The sequence below is a fragment of the Gigantopelta aegis genome, chromosome 10 (genome assembly GCF_016097555.1).
Source record: "Gigantopelta aegis isolate Gae_Host chromosome 10, Gae_host_genome, whole genome shotgun sequence".
Lineage (NCBI taxonomy): Eukaryota > Metazoa > Mollusca > Gastropoda > Neomphalida > Peltospiridae > Gigantopelta > Gigantopelta aegis.
Genome location: NC_054708.1, coordinates 81,717,313 through 81,738,498, shown reverse-complemented (window position 1 = coordinate 81,738,498; position 21,186 = coordinate 81,717,313). Strand labels below are relative to the sequence as shown.

At 33.8% G+C, this 21,186-nt stretch overlaps 1 protein-coding gene across 7 annotated transcripts in view; it reads left to right on the top strand.

The window, feature by feature from the left end:
- Nucleotides 1–21,186, top strand: part of LOC121384325 (myoferlin-like) — a 175,859-nt gene that overhangs the window by 81,952 nt on the left and 72,721 nt on the right. For 5 of the 7 annotated variants that reach the window (XM_041514669.1, XM_041514665.1, XM_041514668.1 and 2 more), the window contains 9 exons: nt 1,981–2,057; nt 3,495–3,506; nt 6,808–6,908; nt 7,914–8,027; nt 9,024–9,123; nt 9,628–9,830; nt 11,902–12,008; nt 14,589–14,784; nt 19,448–19,600. In XM_041514669.1, coding sequence (XP_041370603.1) covers nt 1,981–2,057; nt 3,495–3,506; nt 6,808–6,908; nt 7,914–8,027; nt 9,024–9,123; nt 9,628–9,830; nt 11,902–12,008; nt 14,589–14,784; nt 19,448–19,600 — 1,063 coding nt within the window. The remainder of the gene's footprint in view (nt 1–1,980; nt 2,058–3,494; nt 3,507–6,807; nt 6,909–7,913; nt 8,028–9,023; nt 9,124–9,627; nt 9,831–11,901; nt 12,009–14,588; nt 14,785–19,447; nt 19,601–21,186) is intronic. The other 2 variants (XM_041514666.1, XM_041514667.1) reach the window with 2 other exon arrangements.

Below are 21,186 nucleotides of genomic sequence, written 5' to 3'. Positions count from 1 at the left end.
CCCTTGCCCGACCATGGCATGGACTGCCCTCATGGTAGCTGTGCAAATGCATGTTGTATCATGTCAAAATGTGTGTCCCATTTGTCTCAACCTCTGTTCGTCTTCTCAAGTCATGGTTACAACTCCCAATCTGTACCTAAGCAGAAGATAGATATGGAGTGGTGTATCCCTGTCTTGCGACGATGAGTGTATGTTTCCTAGCTGTGTAGAGCCAGTGTATCCCTGCAGTCTTTGTTCCATGTGCATGCCAGTAGTCAGAGTTACGTGAATGTTAGATGCTTGAAATGACCTACGTGTAAGGGCATGTGTTAACCGATCATCTCACTGCACAGAGTAACCACTAACAGTACATACAGCAGGGAGGATGATATTAATATTATTAACATGTACTCTGTTCAGGCTTTACTTGCAGCTTATCAGCCAAGATACAGGTTTAGGGCTTTGTTTGGAAATGGTTATTTAAATCTGTCACCTGTTGTTTAATGATATTCAGTTTGATTTTCAGTATTACTAAGACAGTAAAGTTTTGTAATTTGGTACTGCTGTATTGCAGTTTAACCCCTAAGCTACTTCAATGACATGACAGTCACAGGTTATTCTCGTAATTAAGATGTTATCTTATTACTAGTATTACAATCTCAGTGATCTTAATAGGCCATTTTTTGACACAACTCTTAGTGTCATTTTCAATGTGTGTACTTTTTTGGCATGGTGCTGGTGCAAAATGCGGAAAACATGCATAAAAAATCAATTCTTTCATTATTAATGGAAGTGTTTCCATAATTGTAGCACAGTTTTTGTAACCACTTCTGCACTGTGCCCTTGGTAAAACAGCCTTCAGTGTAGCTTTGTGAAACTAAGTTTGATATGGTTAGATGGCTGCTCTACAGATTTTAATACTATTAGGTGGCTGCTTAATACATTTTGTTTCACATTTGCCTTTTTACTTAAATAAAATATTTTGATTCTTACAAAATAAGGTTTAATTTAATTGCTTGTTTATTCAAATGTCTGTTAGCACTTGAAGGAAGATTTAATTCAAAATTTTAGTTCCTGAAGCATGAAGTATAACTTAAATACAATTCTGTATAGTCCTAATAGCTTGAGCAAAAGCTATAATAAAATCTGCATTCAAAAAATATTTGGCAAAAGCTGCTATATTTAAACATTTTATATACATCTATTTAGTAAACAGGTATGACATTTTAACATGAAATACTTATATATTCTTATTTTCAGTACCCAAATGTATAGACTTGCTGAGTACCGTATATATAGAAATGATATTCTAGAATCATTGACAGATGGAAATTACTTGTCTTTGTCAATGCAAATGTAATGGTTGTTTTCATAACACCACTGCGGGGAAGGTAACTGCTTGTAAATGGTGTTATTATATTATGTTATATATGTTATGATAACACTCACATAGACTTCTCAGCAGATTACAGAAAAGGAGAATGTTGCTTTTCACTATTATATATGGTTGTCAAATGCTGGTATCTTCCTTTTCTATAAAATTTGTAATTTATGAGTTTGAACAGTTATTTCCCATATTTATAAATGTTCCCTTGACTGTCTAATCAAAAAGGGAAAAACGTTTTTAATTTGCTGAAAATGAGCTGTTTCAGAAAATAAGGTTAAAAATGTAAACTTGGTTCTGGTGTAACTACGTTAAGGTAAAAACCAAATTAATTCAATATTTTATTAGCATAACACTAAGATTCTTCTTGTTTGATGTATGCTGAGATGTCAATGTGTATTTTAATATAAATATAACACCCACTGATATACGACATGAGGGTTGCTATTGGTTGCAGGAGGTTACTCTTAGACTAGTGGTTGCCAATAGTTACTGATATCTGCTAACGAGGGTTGCTACTGGTTGCAGGAGGTTACTCTTAGACTAGCAGTTGCCAATAGTTACTGGTACATCTGCTAACATGGCCTTTGATTTGCTTGTCTCTTTTCATGCTGCAGGGATCGGATGAGCGAAGATGACAACGTGGGGACTTTATTTTTACCCCTTTCTTTAATATCCTCCCCTGGAGACACCGGTGATTATTACACACACTTTACATGCTAGGCTAGGCTAGGCTAGAATCAAGTTCAGACTCAACTCAAGACTCATTTAAAAGTGTTTGATGCTTAACATTGAGTTACAAGTTCATATAAAAATAAATGTCAATATTTTAATAGGAAAATTAATTTAAACGTTTATTTATTATTTATAATCAATAAATAACCATTTTATCACAAGCTGGACACTTAGGTTTATAATGCTGTTTAATTTTTGGATACTTAATTTAATTATGCAAACATGTTTCTTCATATGCATGTACTAATATTAAATATAAAATGGGGACTTTATTGAGTAGAAAATATAGATTTATTTATGACAGAATCAAAACATTTCCAAGGAAATGTCTGAAAACAGTTTGTCAACTACCACACATATAGTTTAAAGATCATATTTTATTTATTTGTTAGTAAAAACAGTAAATAGCCACTCTTACGTTTACTCTAAAAATCTGGGAGAAATGTTTACCCTTCAATTTACAGTTTTATATATTTGATTATCACTCTCCCACATGGATGTTGTACATCAATCCTCCACACTAAACGTATACCAAAATAAAAATGTATTATACCTGTTGAATTTAAACCAGTATCATACTTGGATCATAAAATGGTGGTATTAATAGCAAACTAATAGAAAGAGAAGATAATAATGCACCTACAAAATAAACTACACCAGCAAACACACTGAATGCAAAGGGGCAATAACTCTATATTTGCAGACAATTCTATATTTCATGTCCTTCATTTAACTGAAAGTATATTTATTGCATAAACAACAAATGGATTGGGCACAAATTTGCCAAATTATTAGGCCATCTCCTATATACATACAATATAATGTTACTGTTGACAATTACATAAATATAATACTTTAGTAATGACGTATTATGTCCTTGTTAAATATAAAACCTACGTTCAGCTTGTGATTGTCTTATGAACACATATTTTACTGTTGTTTTACTCATCTTAAACTAACTACATTAACAGTGTGCATTTTTACTGTTAGATGTGGCTCTTTAAATACTAAATATTATTGTTGTCTGTGTGCATTTATAATTTTATTTTATTTTGTGCTTTGGCTTTCTAAATTGGTATTTTGCTAAATGCATGTAGCATCTATAAAGTTCAAATTTGCCACAAACGTTTAAGCTTTAACTTACAAAAAACAGAAGTAATCTTTTCTAGTAATTATTAAATTAAATGTTTTCTATAAGTATTCCTTAACTTGCTAAAAAATATCTTTTTCTAGTAATTATTAAATTGAATGTTTTCCAGAGGTACTCTAAATTAAATCTAAATATATATGTAATTCTAAATCTCATAGCAATCCACTTCTTGTTATGATAAACACAACGTCGTTTAGAAGTTGTAATATAAATTATAATTTTGTAAATGTTTTATTTTAATTGCAGACAATGATGAGGGTAAATGGGTTGTGTAATTTTGTCTGACTTAATTATTAGTAGTGTTTTTCTCATTTCTTTATAATTTGTCTTTTTCTTCCAGTATTAATTGTTTATTTTTATCTTTTTTCTGAGGATTACTAAAACATAATTTTTATAATCTGAAATTTTATTAAGTTATTAAGTAAGGAATAAATATTTGTGTGTTACAGATAATTGTTCTAAGCTGAACATGTTTTTGTATATAGGACATTCAGGTGTGGATCCAGGGGGTTGTTAAAGGGGATTGGTAAGAGGTTTTTGAACAGGTATTTTGGGGGGCTTTTTTTTTTTTACTTAGGCAAAAATAGGGGAGGGTGTGTACCCCTTTTTGCCTCCCTCTGGATCCACACCTTGCATATAGAATGAGGTGGGGAAGAAAATCGATTTAAGCACACCTTTTTGCCCACCCTTCCCATAAAACAAGGAATCGAATTATGAAATTAACTTTTGTAAAAAAAAAATGTATGTTAAAATTACATTTGTCTGGTGTTTTGACTTTTAGCCGATACTAAGAGTGCATGGATTTCAGGCTAGCAACACATGACATATTAACAAAGCAATTATAACACTGACCATACATTCAATTTACTTGAATATCACAACAAACCCTCCCTGTTTAATTTGCTTAAATATAACAGCAAACCCTCCCTGTTCTGTTAACTAAAATATAACCCAAAACCCTCACTGTTCAATTCATTTAAATATAACTACAAGCCCTCCTTGTTCAGTTCACTTAATTATAACAACAAACCCTCCCTGTTCAATTCACTTAATTATAACAATAAACCCTCCCTGTTTAATTCATTTAAATATAACCAAAAAAACCTCCTTGTTCTGTTCACTTAATTATATCAAACCCTCCCTGTTCAATTCACTTAATTATAACAACAAACCCTCCTGTTCATTTCACTTAATTATAACAACCTGGGTGGGGGATTCGAATACAAATCTAGCTGTCCGTTTTTGTCTACATTTTTTCTGAACACCTATATGAATAGCCTAATAGTGAACTTGAAAAAAGATTGTTTGAGCTTCTACTATGCAGAGAATGTCATCTGAAGCCCTCCGAACACCTAGCCCATGCCCCTGACAACAATCCCTGTTCATCTAACATCATGCTGTCAATTATCTCCCATATTTTCCAGTGTGAACACAGTTCTCTCCATAATTTCTGCAGCTGCTTCAGCTTAAAATGCTATTAATATTTATAGGTCGTTAATAATTTTAACAATAAATGTTATGCCTGTATTTGGCAATCATTTTATATTAAAATAAATGGCATGGCTTCAGTCATATCAAGCAGACGACACTATTTCAAAATGTTATGTATTCGAAAGTTCATTTGAGTGATTATTACTTAGGTAAACAATTATTTGGTTACTATATTTGCATAACAGTGATCAAATAACCTAATCATAACAATATGTTTACTGGTGCTACTGTTCTGTGCTGACATTCCAAATATATTTTAATTTTAAGTAAATTGCTTGAGCTGTTGTAACACCAATTTAAGTCAAGTTAACTTTGGGTAACCATCACGCAAACAGAACAGTGGTTCTCATAAAATATTGTGCCTTTGCAAGAGTTAAGCTTTGTTACAAAAGTTTTAATTACTGGTGACCATGCTGTCAACGGATTTATAGACACATGCTGTTTAATGTCTAATAATAGAGAACTGAATTTGTGATAGGCAATCGTCACATCTATTTTAGATGCATTTTTCTAGTCTTAAATTATACTCTAAAAGCTGAACAACCACATATATGCATTTTTATGTGTCCTCAGTTTGAAATTGGATATTGCTTTACTATGCTCCATTGTTGCCAAAAAAAGAGTTAAATCAAGTGCATAAGTCCGCCATTTTGAATTCAAGATGGTCATTCTTAAATTATTAGAACAAAATATGACATTCAGGTCACTAAACACCCATGTTTATTGTAAAGTATTACATAAATGTATTCATGTCTTAAATGCCTTTCATAAATTACACCCAATGTATTAAAAAAGTTAATTTAGAAAGTTGTTTTTTTCATTAAGAAGTATAATTATGCTATTCCATTTAGACAAATAGTTAAAAAGCCTGTTTTGTTATTTTCGCTTTATCTTGGATGTTATTTATATTAACTAATTACAAAGCTGTGTCTATAAATGTGTATAGTTATGGTGATACCAGAAACCATTTGACTAGTTAAGTCAGTTTGCTATAACTAATTGCATGTGGTGTGGTGTATTACGTAATATATCTCGTACCAGTATTTCACCCTGCTCATTGTCATTCTTGTGTTATCTTGTTCTGTGTTGTCCTTGTGTTGTAATTTTTGTCTTTGTTGTTTTATTTTGCCCTGTGTTCCTTGTATGGAAAGTGTCTGAATGTGTCTTCTATATTTCATTCTGTCATGTTTAGTTTTTTTAATAGTGTAGATCACAATTTGTTAGTTTATAGAAATTAAGACTTTTCTCTGTCTACTACCTTCTTTTATAAAATGAGTTTAGCACATTTGGTGTTTTGTAGGTGGGTATGATATGACTGACCAATCATATTTTGAACAATTGAAAGAAAATTGGCTTGGTTCCCAAAATTGTTTTCCATTTTTATTGGATTAAATTCAGAAATCAAAATTGTCTCATGACATTTTATTGAAAACCTTATTTTTTACCCGACTAAATGTAAATGATAAATAAAGTCATATTTTTTGCCTTTACAAATTGGAATACAAATATTAGATATTACTGTCAGTAGACATTTCCTTTATCTTGATATATTTCCAATATATTCAGTTATTATTCTAAATTGAAGGGTTTTTTTTATTAAACTTTGTAAGTAATAATAATTGTGTTAAAAAAAAATATTGATCATAAATTACACTAAATTGTTTAACAAATCATATTAAAATAGTAGATTTCTTTTATAAACATAATATACTGTTTATCAACATAACTTTATTAAAATTCACATAATTATATTGATATTTACGTATTATTAAGTAACTGACTAGTAATTGACTCTAGTTTTATTCTGAATTTGCCAAACTGAATAAATTAAATGTAATAAATCTAGAAGTTGTAAATATTTAGTAATGCAACAGTAGAAAGATGCAATAGCAACAAAATATATTATAGTAATAACTAAGATCTATTTCTTTAATATTTATATATAAGAGGTACTTGAAGTAATTATTACTATTTAAACAAACAATTTACAAAATGAGATGCAGAGATTTTATGTACCTACATGTACATAGTTGACACTACGTAATACAACATAACACCGATATTTCAGGATTTCTTCCCACCTTTGGACCGTGTTACATCAACTTCTACGGTTCAACTCGTGAATACTCCGATCTCCCGGATGAGTATGATGACCTCAATCTAGGAAAGGTAACACAAGGAGCATATTTTGGGGGATTGAAGGAAGGGGAGGTAACCTAGCACCACCCCTTCCATTGAACAGCAAACATCACCCTTCCACCATTGTGCCAGTTGTCCTTCATATTAATTGTATGATATTGATATTCTAGTTGGTATATATCCTAGCCTTCATTTAACTTGGAGATCCACCAGGAACACAGTTATAACTTGTGACTCGTCTTTAACTATATGTCAGTGCATATAAAAGATCTTTGCTGCATTAGGAAAAATGTAGCAGGTTTCAGAATGACCAAATGTTTGCCATCCAGTAGCCAATGATGAATTAATCAATGTCTTCTAGTGGGGTCATTAAACAAACCAAACTTTTAACTATATGTCCATTGTCTTATAAGCATAATTAAAAATTAGTTGAGTATGTCATTAAACAAACCAAACTTTAACTATATGTCCATTGTCTTATAAGCATAATTAAAAATGAGTTGAGTATGTCATTAATATAAAGCATTAAAACGATGGTTACATGGTAATACAGAGTGTAACCTATATTTATTAGTCCCCTACCGGTTCAATGGGAGGTGACTATAGGTTTTATCACCATCCGTCTGTCTGTCCGTATGTCCCACATATAGTTTTCCGGATATTTTGTTTGAGAATGCCTTGAGATAATGAGCTGAAATTTTGTGTGTAACTTTATCATGTACAGTTAAAGATTAAGTTTGACTTTCATGGTGATTTTCCCATTTTTGATGGAGTTATGGCCCTTAAACGTAGGGGATATGAAAATTTGTGTTCACAACTTCTGTTTTACAATGCCTGAAGATACTGAGGTGAAATTTTGTATACAGCTTTATCATGTATTGTTCCTGATCAAGTTTAACTTTCATGGTTATTTACCCACTTTTCACAGAGGTTTGGCTCTTGAATTTTAAGAGATAAGAAAAATTGTTGGGTCAGGTAGGGGACATGTATTGCTTTCGCAGTACTCTCAGAATAAATACTTGTTATTTTTTGTAGGGTGAGGGTGTGGCGTACCGAGGCCGGGCACTGGTGGAGCTGGTCACAGAACTCGGTCAGTTACCTGAGGTGGCTTCCGATGACATCAAAAACGATGACATTCTTAGAGTACAGGTACAACATGGCTTTACTTTTCAGTTTTGTCAACACAGTTTCATTGATTTAGTAAAGCTACACAGACTTCTGGTTGAAACATGTTTGAGAAGTCTGTGTACTCATACCTCTAAACTGAAGGGAATTCAGGGCTCCAACTTAAGAATTTGTTACTCATAATAATTTTTAAATGTTTGTGCCAAAGGCAAGTTGCTTACCAATGGCAATTTTTATCCTGGCTACAACAGTTTTAAAACAGTGACGTTTGTAACAGATATGAAAAAGTTAAAAATAATACCTTCAACCAAAAACAATAATTTTTTATCCAGTGTCAAAATACTGCCATCAGTAAAGCCCTTGACCTACGGCAATTGTTAGCATCACTGTGGCAATTGTCAGCACCACTGCGGCAATTGTCAGCACCACTGCGGCAATTGTCAGCACCACTATGGCAATTGTTAGTACAACTATGGCAGTTGCTTGAGGTGTTGGTGTCGCAGGATCAAACCACCTCGGTGGATCCATTCAACTGATTGGGGTTTTTCTCTCATTTCAACCAGTGCACCACAGGAGGTCAAAGGGTGTGGTATGTGCTGTCCTGTATGTTAGAAAGTGCATGTAAAGATTCCTTGCTGCTAATGGAAACATATGGCGGCTTTCCTCTGATGACTACGTGTCAGAATTACCAAATGATTGACATCAATAGCTGATGATTAATTAATCAATGTACTTTAGTGGTGTCGTTAAACAAAACAAACTTTTGACATACAGCAACTATGGCAATTGCCGACAGTACTGCCACTAAATTTGAGCCCCGATTCAGAATTAATAATTTAACCTCATTCTGTGTATCACTGATGAATCATTGGATGGTAGAGTTAAAACTCATCTAATACACTGAAAGGAATCATTTAACCTCTCATTGTTCACAAGATAATCCATCATTTGTTTGATATTTCTGTCATGTAAAAAAGATGTGATACCTCCATTAAAGAGTGTAAACTGATTTATTTACAGAAGTTCATGCGTCGACGCCGATACCGCCTCCATGCCGCATTCCAGAATGCCACAATGATCAATGCAGTGGACGCCCCAGTTGAGTTCGAAATCAGCATAGGTAGGAAATCAAAATATTCAACCTGAAAATTATTTAGTTGTTCATAATAATAATAATCAACATCATGGGACCGTCGAGTTCAAAATCAACAGGTTTCAGAAGGGAACAAATAAAAATACTCCACTCCATTTTTATTTATATCACATTTGTTAATTACTCTTTATATTTAAAAAAAAGTAATAGAAGCCTTCAAGCAAAGAGAGTTTATAACATTGCTTTTCAGGATACCTTATTTGACTAAAGACTAAGACCACATCTTTGAATATGTGCCCTGTTTAACCTGTTTAAGAAATTATTTCCCTTAGTGGGAAATAAGCCACCCCCAACTCCTTAATTATAATAAATAAAAATAGAAATGCAATTATGGACTTAATTCTAAATTCCCTATGCTGAAGTTATGTGATGAGAAAACTTCTCTTGTTACATAAATATCATGGCAGCTGATAAAACATTTAGTTTTTATCTTACTAAATGAAGTTTAATGAATGTGACTTTGTTATTTAGGTAACTATGGTAACAAACTTGATGAGAATGTTGCTCCGTGTGCTTCAACGACCCAGCCAACAAATGCAGTGTTTGATGGCTGCCACTACTACTTCCTGCCGTGGGGTGGTACGAAGCCATGCGTCGTGGTCGATAGTCACTGGGAGGACATCAGCTTCAGACTGGAGGCTCTCAACCTGCTCCTTAAGATCATCTCCTCCTTGGTAAGTCAGTTATCTCCACCTTTGTAAGTCAGTTATCTCTTCCTTGGTAAGCCAGTTATTTCCTCGTTGGTAAGCCAGTTATCTTCTCCTTGGTAAGCCAGTTATCTCCTCCTTGGTAAGCCAGCTATCTGCTCTTTGGGAAGCCAGCTATCTCCTCCTTGGTAAGTCAGATATATCCTCCTTGGTAAGTCAGTTATCTCCTCCTTGGTAAGCTAGTTATCTCCTCCTTGGTAAGTCAGTTATCTCCTCCTTGGTAAGCCAGTTATTTCCTCTTTGGTAAGCCAGTTATCTTCTCCTTGGTAAGCCAGTTATCTCCTCCTTGGTAAGCCAGCTATCTGCTCCTTGGGAAGCCAGCTATCTCCTCCTTGGTAAGTCAGTTATCTCCTCCTCGGTAAGCTAGTTATTTCCTCTTTGGAAGCCAGTTATCTTCTCCTTGGTAAGCCAGTTATTTCCTCCTTGGTAAGCCAGCTATCTGCTCCTTGGGAAGCCAGCTATCTCCTCCTTGGTAAGTCAGTTATATCCTCCTTGGTAAATCAGTTATCTCCTCCTTGGTAAGCTAGTTATCTCCTCATTGGTAAGTCAGTTATCTCCTCCTTGGTGGGCCAGTTATCACCTCCTTTGTATCTCCTCCTTGTTAAGCCAGTTATCTCCTCCTTGGTAAGCCAGTTATCTCCTCTTTGGTAAGCCAGTTATCTCCTCTTTGGTAAGCCAGTTATCTCCTCCTTGATAAGCCAGTTATCTCCTCATTGGTAGTCTGTCATCTCCTTGGTAAGCAAGTTATCTTCTCGTTGGTATCTCCTCCTTGGTAAGCCAGCTATCTCCTTGGTAAGCCAGCTATCTCCTTGGTAAGCCAGGTATCTCCTCCTTGGTAAGCCGGTTATCTCCTCATTGGTAAGCCAGTTATCTCCTCCTTGGTAAGCCAGTTATCTCCTCCTTGGTAAGTCTCTTATCTCTTCCTTGGTAAGCCAGTCATCTCCTTGAGATTTCCTCCTTGGTAAATGAGTTATCTCCTCCTTGGTAAATGAGTTATCTCCTCCTTGGTATCTCCTTGGTATGGCAGTTATTTCCCCCTCTTGGTAAGTGTTCTCCTCCTTGGGTCTCACTACACAGATTACTTCCGGGTGAGAGTTCATTCATCACGGTCCACTATAGTTCCTAATTGTGACTCAAGTTATGGTTCACATATTCACTTCTTGGAAATGGTGAAGAATTAAAACAATATGTATGTTTAATGGTAAGCTTTCTGGCTGTATTTTGCCGTATTTTGCCCATGTTATTTTGTAATATTGTGCATTGACCTTTTGGGACATGGGTGTATAGCACAGGAGACAGCCGGAGTGAATCGGTTAATGAACCATCTGTTCGGACCAGTACTACAGCCAGATGCGGTCATATAGCAAAAAACTGAGACGGAAATGTTCTCAAATTTGGAGTGAAAATAAATGCTTATATAATGTATGTTTGCAATGGTGTATGTTGTTAGTGCCAATGAGAACCCATTCTATTGGCAGTCTTCATTTGAAGTTGGGCAATTGAACCTGGGTTTCAGTGGCAGATAACATCTGTGTAGCGAGACCTTGGTAAGCCAATTATTTCCTCCTTGAAAAGCTAGTTATCTCCCCCTTGATAAGCCAATTATCTTCTCCTTAGTATGTTAGTTGTTTCCGCCTTATTAAAAATTACTTCCTTAGTTTTCCATGGAAAGCAGATTATCTTCTTGATAAACAGATTATCTCCCCTTTCATAAGCAGATATTTCCTACTTGGGGAGTTATATTTTTTTTCCTGTTTCTAACTGAAATGAACTCATAAATTTCAATACAGAACTGTTATATCTTGCTTAACAGTATACAATTTAATCTTTGATTGGGTGTTGAGATGGGGAGGTTACCCTTAAACATGGGGGACATATGATATTCCTCAGAGAGTATGTTGCTGGTAATTTTAGAATGCTGATTTATTTTTGAAAGTTACGTTTAAGTATTTTTCACTGTTACTAAATAGCTAGGCGTACTGAATGTCATCATGAGAAATGTATTTAATTTAGTAAAAGATTGTTTTGTGTTTCGTAGGAGTCGAATATTGAGAGAGTCCGTATTGGAATCAAGGCCAAGCTGCCGACACCTGAACTGGCTCAGCTTCTCATCTCACTGCTCGACCAGCTGGTCACAGACTGCAAGTGAGTCCTACACTAAGTAAACACAAGGTTGGGGGCGGGTCAAACAATTCAACTTAGATGGTGCTGGGTTTGATAGCGATTAAGGGGCGAGATTTAACTTAGTCAGTTGAGTGCTCGCCTGAGTGTTACCGTCACAGGATCGAACCACCTCGGTCGATCCATTCAACTAATTGGGGTTTTTTCTCGGTCCAGCCAGTGCACCACAACTGGTATATCAAGGGCTGTGATATGTGCTGTCCTGTCTGTGGGATGGTACATATAAAAGATCCCTTGCTACTAATGGGAAAAATGTAGCAAATTTCCTCTCTAAGACTATATGTCAAAATTACCACGTCCAATAGCCAATGATTAATAATGTGCTTTAGTGGTGTCATTAAATAAAACCAATGTTAACTTTATAGTTATTAAACACAAGAGGGGTGGGTCACTCGATTAACTACGTAGGTGGTGGTGAGTAAACATGAGGGGGCTGTGTCATTTTATTAGTCCCTTACCAGTTCAAACAGAGGGGACCGGGGGATGTCATTTTATTAGTCCCCAACCGGTCCAAACAGGGGGGACCATAAGTTCTTCCATCTCATTTGTCACATATCACATATTATTTTTCAAACTTTTTTGTCATAATGTCTCACAATATTGAGTTGAAATTTTGTCTATAGCTTAATCATGTACAGCTACAAATTAAGTTTGATGTTCTTGACAATTTAATAATTTTTCACAGTTATGGCCCTCTTACCATCATCTTTGGGAGCTGGGTAGGGAACATGTATTGCTTTAGCAATATTCTCAGAATGTTTGTTAGTCCCTTACCGGTTAAACCGGAGGGGACTATAAGCTTCATCTCCATCCTTCTGTCCGTCTGTCTGTCTGTCCATCTGTCCGTCCATCCGTCACACATATAATATATTTCTTTTCAACATTACCTCTCCTCACAAGTGCACCTCCCAACAGAGCCAAAAAGAACATGTCCAAACCAGACAAGCAAAAGGAAAAGAAGGAAGTTGAAGTCACATGACCGGAACTACAGGGAGCATACAGTGAAGAATTTTAGGCCATCCCATTGGCTGTTGGAATGTTTGGACCAGACCACTCGCATTGGGCGGAGGTGCACTTGTGAGGACAAGTAATGTATCTGTAAAAGAGAAAACACTCCATGTCTGAAATTTCGTGTACAGCTTTATCATGTACTGTTACAGATCATGTTTGTCTTTCATTGGAGATTTACCCATTTTTGACGGAATTATGGCCCTTGAACTTAGATTTAAAATTTAGGTTTTTTTCACTTTTGTTTTGCAATGTCTGAAGATATTGAGATGATATTTTGTATATTTCTTTATCGTGTATTGTTACTGATCAAGTTTATCTTTCATGTTGATTTACCCACTTTTCACAAAGATATATCCCTTAAATTTAGGAGATAAGAAAAATGGTTGGGTTTGGTAGGGGACATGAATGTATAAATGGTGGTGGGTTTTACATTGAGTAAACCCAAGAAGGGAGGCCCACTTGATTTAATACAGGTGGTGGTCATGGAACCAAGATTGGGTAGGTGGATTGTGGTATCATGTTTATTTTTTTGTCTTTGTTTCTTTCTTTCATTAATTCTTTTTTTTTGTTACTTTATTTCATTCTGTATTTATTTATTTATTACATACCTATTCAATCTTACTATAGTGATAAAGACATTTTGAAACCATTTGATAAATTTATTTTGTATCGCACATACGTGTGATCTTGACCGGAACTTTTAAATGGGGAATTCCCTTTTTATTTTTACTGCAGTTAACACCTTTCATTTACTGATGTTATATATGATTTACAAATTATGTCACATTGTATTTGAAACATTACACAAGGCTGCCGTAGAGTAAGATTCTTAACGTTAATAAATCTATGAAAGGAGTTTTGATCATAGATTTAACAAAGTGTTGTTATGACATTAAATTAAAAAATGTTTTTGTAAAACATAAAAGATAGTATGTAATAAATACAGAACTTCACATACATTGTTTTCACTTCCTATTTATTGCACTCGTTTATTTTACGAAAGAACATACCACGAGACCGCTCAAGTGGTATACATGTATATTCTTGTGCAAAATAAACTTGTGCAATAAATAGGAAGCGAAAGCAACGTATTTCACTTTTATTATGCAGTCCGGTTATACAAGTATCATAACTCAAATGCATTTCACATTACTTATGTCTCCTTAACTAACACCTAGTTTGACACCCAATACAGGGCAAGCTCTGAGTCAGCAGAACATTTTGCCAAATTATCTACTAAACTTCAAAAATTGTAGAAACCCAGTTATTTTCTAAAAAAATATCAATTCTTTTATGCAATTATTTTGTGAAATTAAATAAAATGCTCCATTTGTTTTTGAAATTCACAGTTGGTGAATTTGGTGAGTGCCAGAACTAACCCTGCAATAGCTGATGTATATTTCATGCTGGTGTCGTTAGACATTCATTGATTCATTCCTTAACTAACAAAACACATCACTGTGTGTCGTTAGACATTCATTGATTCATTCCTTAACTAACAAAATACAACACTGTTCTCTGTTTTCGTTACAGAAAACCTATTCCCTCCCCACAGGCGGGACACCACGTACCCAACGAACTAGACCGTGTACTGAATGAATACCGAGTGAGTGAGCTGCAGAACATCAGTGGCATGGCAATGAAGCTGCGCGAGAATGCCACCGATGTGCACGAAGCGCTATCCGATACAGAGAACTACCTTGCTTTACTCAAAAACCTTGCTACAGAGGTGGGTTTTATACATTAAACTAAGCAATCACTGTAAACTGACAGGACAAAGGTCAGTGGTAAAGCACTTGCTTGATGTGCAGTCATTCAGGGGTGGGAATTCTCCTCAGATCAACTGTTGTCCTTTCCTCCAAAATGTGTCGGATGACACAGATTTTAACCTATGATTTCCGGGACCCCTCTAGATTTCCTCTTTTTTACAGTTCACCAATTTCCACCCCTGCTAGTGCGAGCCAGTGCACCATGACTGGTATATCAAAGGCTGTGGTATATGCTATTCTGTCTGTGGGATGGTGCATATAAAAGATCCCTTGCTAATGATGGAAAAATGTGGCAGGTCTCCTCTCTAAGACTTTGTCAGAATTACCAAATGTTTGACATCCAATAGCTGATGATAAAAAAATCAATGTGGTGGTGTTAAACAAAACAAACTTCTTTTTTCAAACTACTGTAAACTGAGAAACAATATCTATAATATTACTTCAGTCTGTATTAACTACTGTAAACTGAGAAACAGTATCTATAATATTACTTCAGTCTGTATTAACTACAGTAAACTGAGAAACAGTATCTATAATATTACTTCAGTCTGTATTAACTACTGTAAACTGAGAAACAATATCTATAATATTACTTCAGTCTGTATTAACTACTGTAAACTGAGAAACAATATCTATAATATTACTTCAGTCTGTATTAACTACTGTAAACTGAGAAACAATATCTATATTACTTCAGTCTGTATTAACTACTGTAAACTGAGAAACAATATCTATAATATTACTTCAGTCTGTATTAACTACTGTAAACTGAGAAACAGTATCTATAATATTACTTCAGTCTGTATTAACTACTGTAAACTGAGAAACAGTATCTATAATATTACTTCAGTCTGTATTAACTACTGTAAACTGAGAAACAGTATCTATAATATTACTTCAGTCTGTATTAACTACTGTAAACTGAGAAACAGTATCTATAATATTACTTCAATCTGTATTAACTACTGTAAACTGAGAAACAGTATCTATAATATTACTTCAGTCTGTATTAACTACTGTAAACTGAGAAACAATATCTATAATATTACTTCAGTCTGTATTAACTACTGTAAACTGAGAAACAATATCTATAATATTACTTCAGTCTGTATTAACTACTGTAAACTGAGAAACAATAGCTATATTACTTCAGTCTGTATTAACTACAGTAAACTGAGAAACAATATCTATAATATTACTTCAGTCTGTAATAACTACTGTAAACTGAGAAACAATATCTATAATATTACTTCAGTCTGTATTAACTACTGTAAACTGAGAAACAATATCTGTAATATTACTTCGGTCTGTATTAACTACTGTAAACTGAGAAACTATATCTATATTACTTCGGTCTGTATTAACTACTGTAAACTGAGAAACAATATCTATAATATTACTTCAGTCTGTATTAACTACTGTAAACTGAGAAACTATATCTATATTACTTCGGTCTGTATTAACTACTGTAAACTGAGAAACAATATCTATAATATTACTTCAGTCTGTATTAACTACTGTAAACTGAGAAACAATATCTATAATATTACTTCAGTCTGTATTAACTACTGTAAACTGAGAAACAATATCTATAATATTACTTCAGTCTGTATTAACTACTGTAAACTGAGAAACAGTATCTATAATATTACTTCAGTCTGTATTAACTACTGTAAACTGAGAAACAATATCTATAATATTACTGTAAACTGAGAAACTATATCTATATTACTTCGGTCTGTATTAACTACTGTAAACTGAGAAACAATATCTATAATATTACTTCAGTCTGTATTAACTACTGTAAACTGAGAAACAATATCTATAATATTACTTCAGTCTGTATTAACTACTGTAAACTGAGAAACAGTATCTATAATATTACTTCAGTCTGTATTAACTACTGTAAACTGAGAAACAGTATCTATAATATTACTTCAGTCTGTATTAACTACTGTAAACTGAGAAACAGTATCTATAATATTACTTCAGTCTGTATTAACTGCTGTAAACTGAGAAACAATATCTATAATATTACTTCAGTCTGTATTAACTACTGTAAACTGAGAAACAATAGCTATATTACTTCAGTCTGTATTAACTACAGTAAACTGAGAAACAATATCTATAATATTACTTCAGTCTGTAATAACTACTGTAAACTGAGAAACAGTATCTGTAATATTACTTCAGTCTGTATTAACTACTGTAAACTGAGAAACAATATCTGTAATATTACTTCAGTCTGTATTAACTACTGTAAACTGAGAAACTATATCTATAATATTACTACAGTCTGTATTAACTACTGTAAACCGAGAAACAATATCTATATTACTTCAGTCTGTATTAACTACTGTAAACTGAGAAACAATATCTATAATATTACTTCAGTCTGTATTAACTACTGTAAACTGAGAAACAGTATCTATAATATTACTTCAGTCTGTATTAACTGCTGTAAACTGAGAAACAATATCTATAATATTACTTCAGTCTGTATTAACTACTGTAAACTGAGAAACAATAGCTATATTACTTCAGTCTGTATTAACTACAGTAAACTGAGAAACAATATCTATAATATTACTTCAGTCTGTATTAACTACTGTAAACTGAGAAACAATATCTGTAATATTACTTCAGTCTGTATTAACTACTGTAAACTGAGAAACTATATCTATATTACTTCGGTCTGTATTAACTACTGTAAACTGAGAAACAATATCTATATTACTTCAGTCTGTATTAACTACTGTAAACTGAGAAACAATATCTATAATATTACTTCAGTCTGTATTAACTACTGTAAACTGAGAAACAGTATCTATAATATTACTTCAGTCTGTATTAACTACTGTAAACTGAGAAACAGTATCTATAATATTACTTCAGTCTGTATTAACTGCTGTAAACTGAGAAACAATATCTATAATATTACTTCAGTCTGTATTAACTACTGTAAACTGAGAAACAATAGCTATATTACTTCAGTCTGTATTAACTACAGTAAACTGAGAAACAATATCTATAATATTACTTCAGTCTGTAATAACTACTGTAAACTGAGAAACAATATCTATAATATTACTTCAGTCTGTATTAACTACTGTAAACTGAGAAACAATATCTGTAATATTACTTCAGTCTGTATTAACTACTGTAAACTGAGAAACTATATCTATATTACTTCGGTCTGTATTAACTACTGTAAACTGAGAAACAATATCTATAATATTACTACAGTCTGTATTAACTACTGTAAACTGAGAAACAATATCTATATTACTTCAGTCTGTATTAACTACTGTAAACTGAGAAACAATATCTATAATATTACTTCAGTCTGTATTAACTACTGTAAACTGAGAAACAATATCTATAATATTACTTCAGTCTGAAACAATATCTATAATATTACTTCAGTCTGTAACTACTGTAAACTACTGAGAAACAATATCTATAATATTACTTCAGTCTGTATTAACTACTGTAAACTGAGAAACAATATCTATATTACTTCAGTCTGTATTAACTACTGTAAACTGAGAAACAATATCTATATTACTTCAGTCTGTATTAACTACTGTAAACTGAGAAACAATATCTATAATATTACTTCAGTCTGTATTAACTACAGTAAACTGAGAAACAATATCTATAATATTACATCAGTCTGTATTAACTACTGTAAACTGAGAAACAATATCTATAATATTACTTCAGTCTGTATTAACTACTGTAAACTGAGAAACAATATCTATATTACTTCAGTCTGTATTAACTACTGTAAACTGAGAAACAATATCTATAATATTACTACAGTCTGTATTAACTAATGTAAACTGAGAAACAGTATCTATATTACGTCAGTCTGTATTAACTACTGTAAACTGAGAAACAATATCTATAATATTACTTCAGTCTGTATTAACTACTGTAAACTGAGAAACAATATCTATATTACTTCAGTCTGTATTAACTACTGTAAACTGAGAAACAATAGCTATATTACTTCAGTCTGTATTAACTACAGTAAACTGAGAAACAATATCTATAATATTACTTCAGTCTGTAATAACTACTGTAAACTGAGAAACAATATCTATAATATTACTTCAGTCTGTATTAACTACTGTAAACTGAGAAACAATATCTATAATATTACTACAGTCTGTATTAACTACTGTAAACTGAGAAACAATATCTATATTACTTCAGTCTGTATTAACTACTGTAAACTGAGAAACTATATCTATATTACTTCAGTCTGTAATAATTAAGATATTTAATTTATAAAGTTGTGTAACATTTAGAAATTATATTTTTGAAAAACTGTCATATAAGAATGGGTTATTTTTCAAATATCGCATTTGTAAAGCTCTGTTTATGTAAGGTGGTGTCGTTAAATAAAACAAACTTTACTTTACTATTTATATAAGATTTAACCTATTATATTTATAAAAGTAATACTATTTAAAATATTAATTTATAAAACTGTTTTAATCAATATTTTAAATATTACATTTATAAAACTGTTTAATATTTAAAGTATTACGTTGGTGAATTTATTTAGAATATTACACTAGTAAAGGTGTAATATATGCAATATCTCCCTGCCAGCCCCAGAACAGTGTTCCGGACGTGGTGATCTGGATGATCAGTGGAGAGAAGAGAATCGCGTACTACCGAATCCCAGCCAACGAGCTGCTGTATTCATCCGACACAATGTACCGCGGCAAATACTGCGGCAAGATTCAGACCATTCAGTTGAAGGTATGTACAGGTTATCATTTGTTCCAGTCACAATTTACAACCAACACGTCAACCCAAAAACAGTTTGCATGAAATAATGTATGATATAGATAACACATTATGTGTAATACTCCAAAGTACCTGGGTTCTAAGTTGAACAAGCAGAAAGCTGGTATCCATCTACTATTTGTAATTGTGGGTTTTTTGTTTTTTTAGGAGATAATATTTATATCACTGTAGTTCTTGTTAATCTCTGCTATTCCACAGTACCTGAGTTCTAAGAATGAGAAGAAAGTTGAGATACTATGAAATAATAAACTTATTATATTACATGTAGCAGATGCTGTCTACAATATTCCATACAACCTGGAATACTACATGGGAGAAGAAGGAAGAAAATGTTTTATATAATGACACACTCAACACATTTTGTATACTGTTATATGTCGACGGACAAAGGAGAAGAAAGTCGAAATATGAAATTATAAATATATTATACCACTGTAGTATATCTGTGATATTGTACATACCATGGCATTAAGAGTGAGAAAGAGAAGAAAGTCAAGAAACATAATATTATGTCACTGTATATAAATATATTATACCACTGTAGTATATCTGAGATATTCCACAGTACCTGGGCACTAAGAGTGAGGAGAAGACAGCTGAGATATTATCAGATAATAAACATAATAGTATATATCACTGTTAAACTGTTACAGTGGTACATGAATGCGATATCTGTGTAACCAGTCTTCAGAAGAGAGAAAGAGAAAAAAAACCTCACATACTATGAGATACTAAACATAATATTATATCACTGTAATACATGCTGTATCTGTGATACAGTGAGATAATAAATATAATATTATTTTACTTTAATATATACTCTTCAAAAGAAGAAACGCAAAACCACATTGTCGTAACATTTGGAGAATTGATTTAATTATTGAATGGTGAGTCCGATAATTACCAAATGTTGCAGGATTGTTCACAATTCACTCTAGTCCATTGTGAGTAAGTGATAGGACACACCACCAAGGTCAAGGTCATCTGGAGTCAATACCGGGTGTGGCCTCCGCGTGTGTTGACAACTGCCTGGCACCGCCTGCCCATTGAAGCAACCAGAGTACGGATGACGTCCCGGGGGATGGTGGCCCACTCGGCCTGCAAGGCTGCTGCCAGCTCGGGCAGGGTCTGGGGCTGTGGTTGTCGCTGTCGGAGGCGTCGGTCCAACTCGTCCCATAGATGCTCAATTGGGTTCAAATCCGGTGATATCGATGGCCAAGGAAGGACATTAATGTTGTTGTTCTGTAGGAAAGCCGTTGTGAGACGTGCTGTGTGAGGCCTGGCGTTGTCATGTTGGAACACTGCGTTGGCATTGGCCATAACTGGAACGATGTGTGGCCGGAGGATCTGGTCAATGTAGCCCTGTGCATTCAGGTTGCCCTGCACGTGGACCAGGTCAGTTCTGCCAGTGTGTGAGATGGCTGCCCACACCATGACACTACCCCCGCCGAATCTGTCCACTTCCTGCACGCAGTTTGCCGCATAACGTTCACCACGACGCCTATACACGCGACATCTTCCATCATGACGTCGGAGCA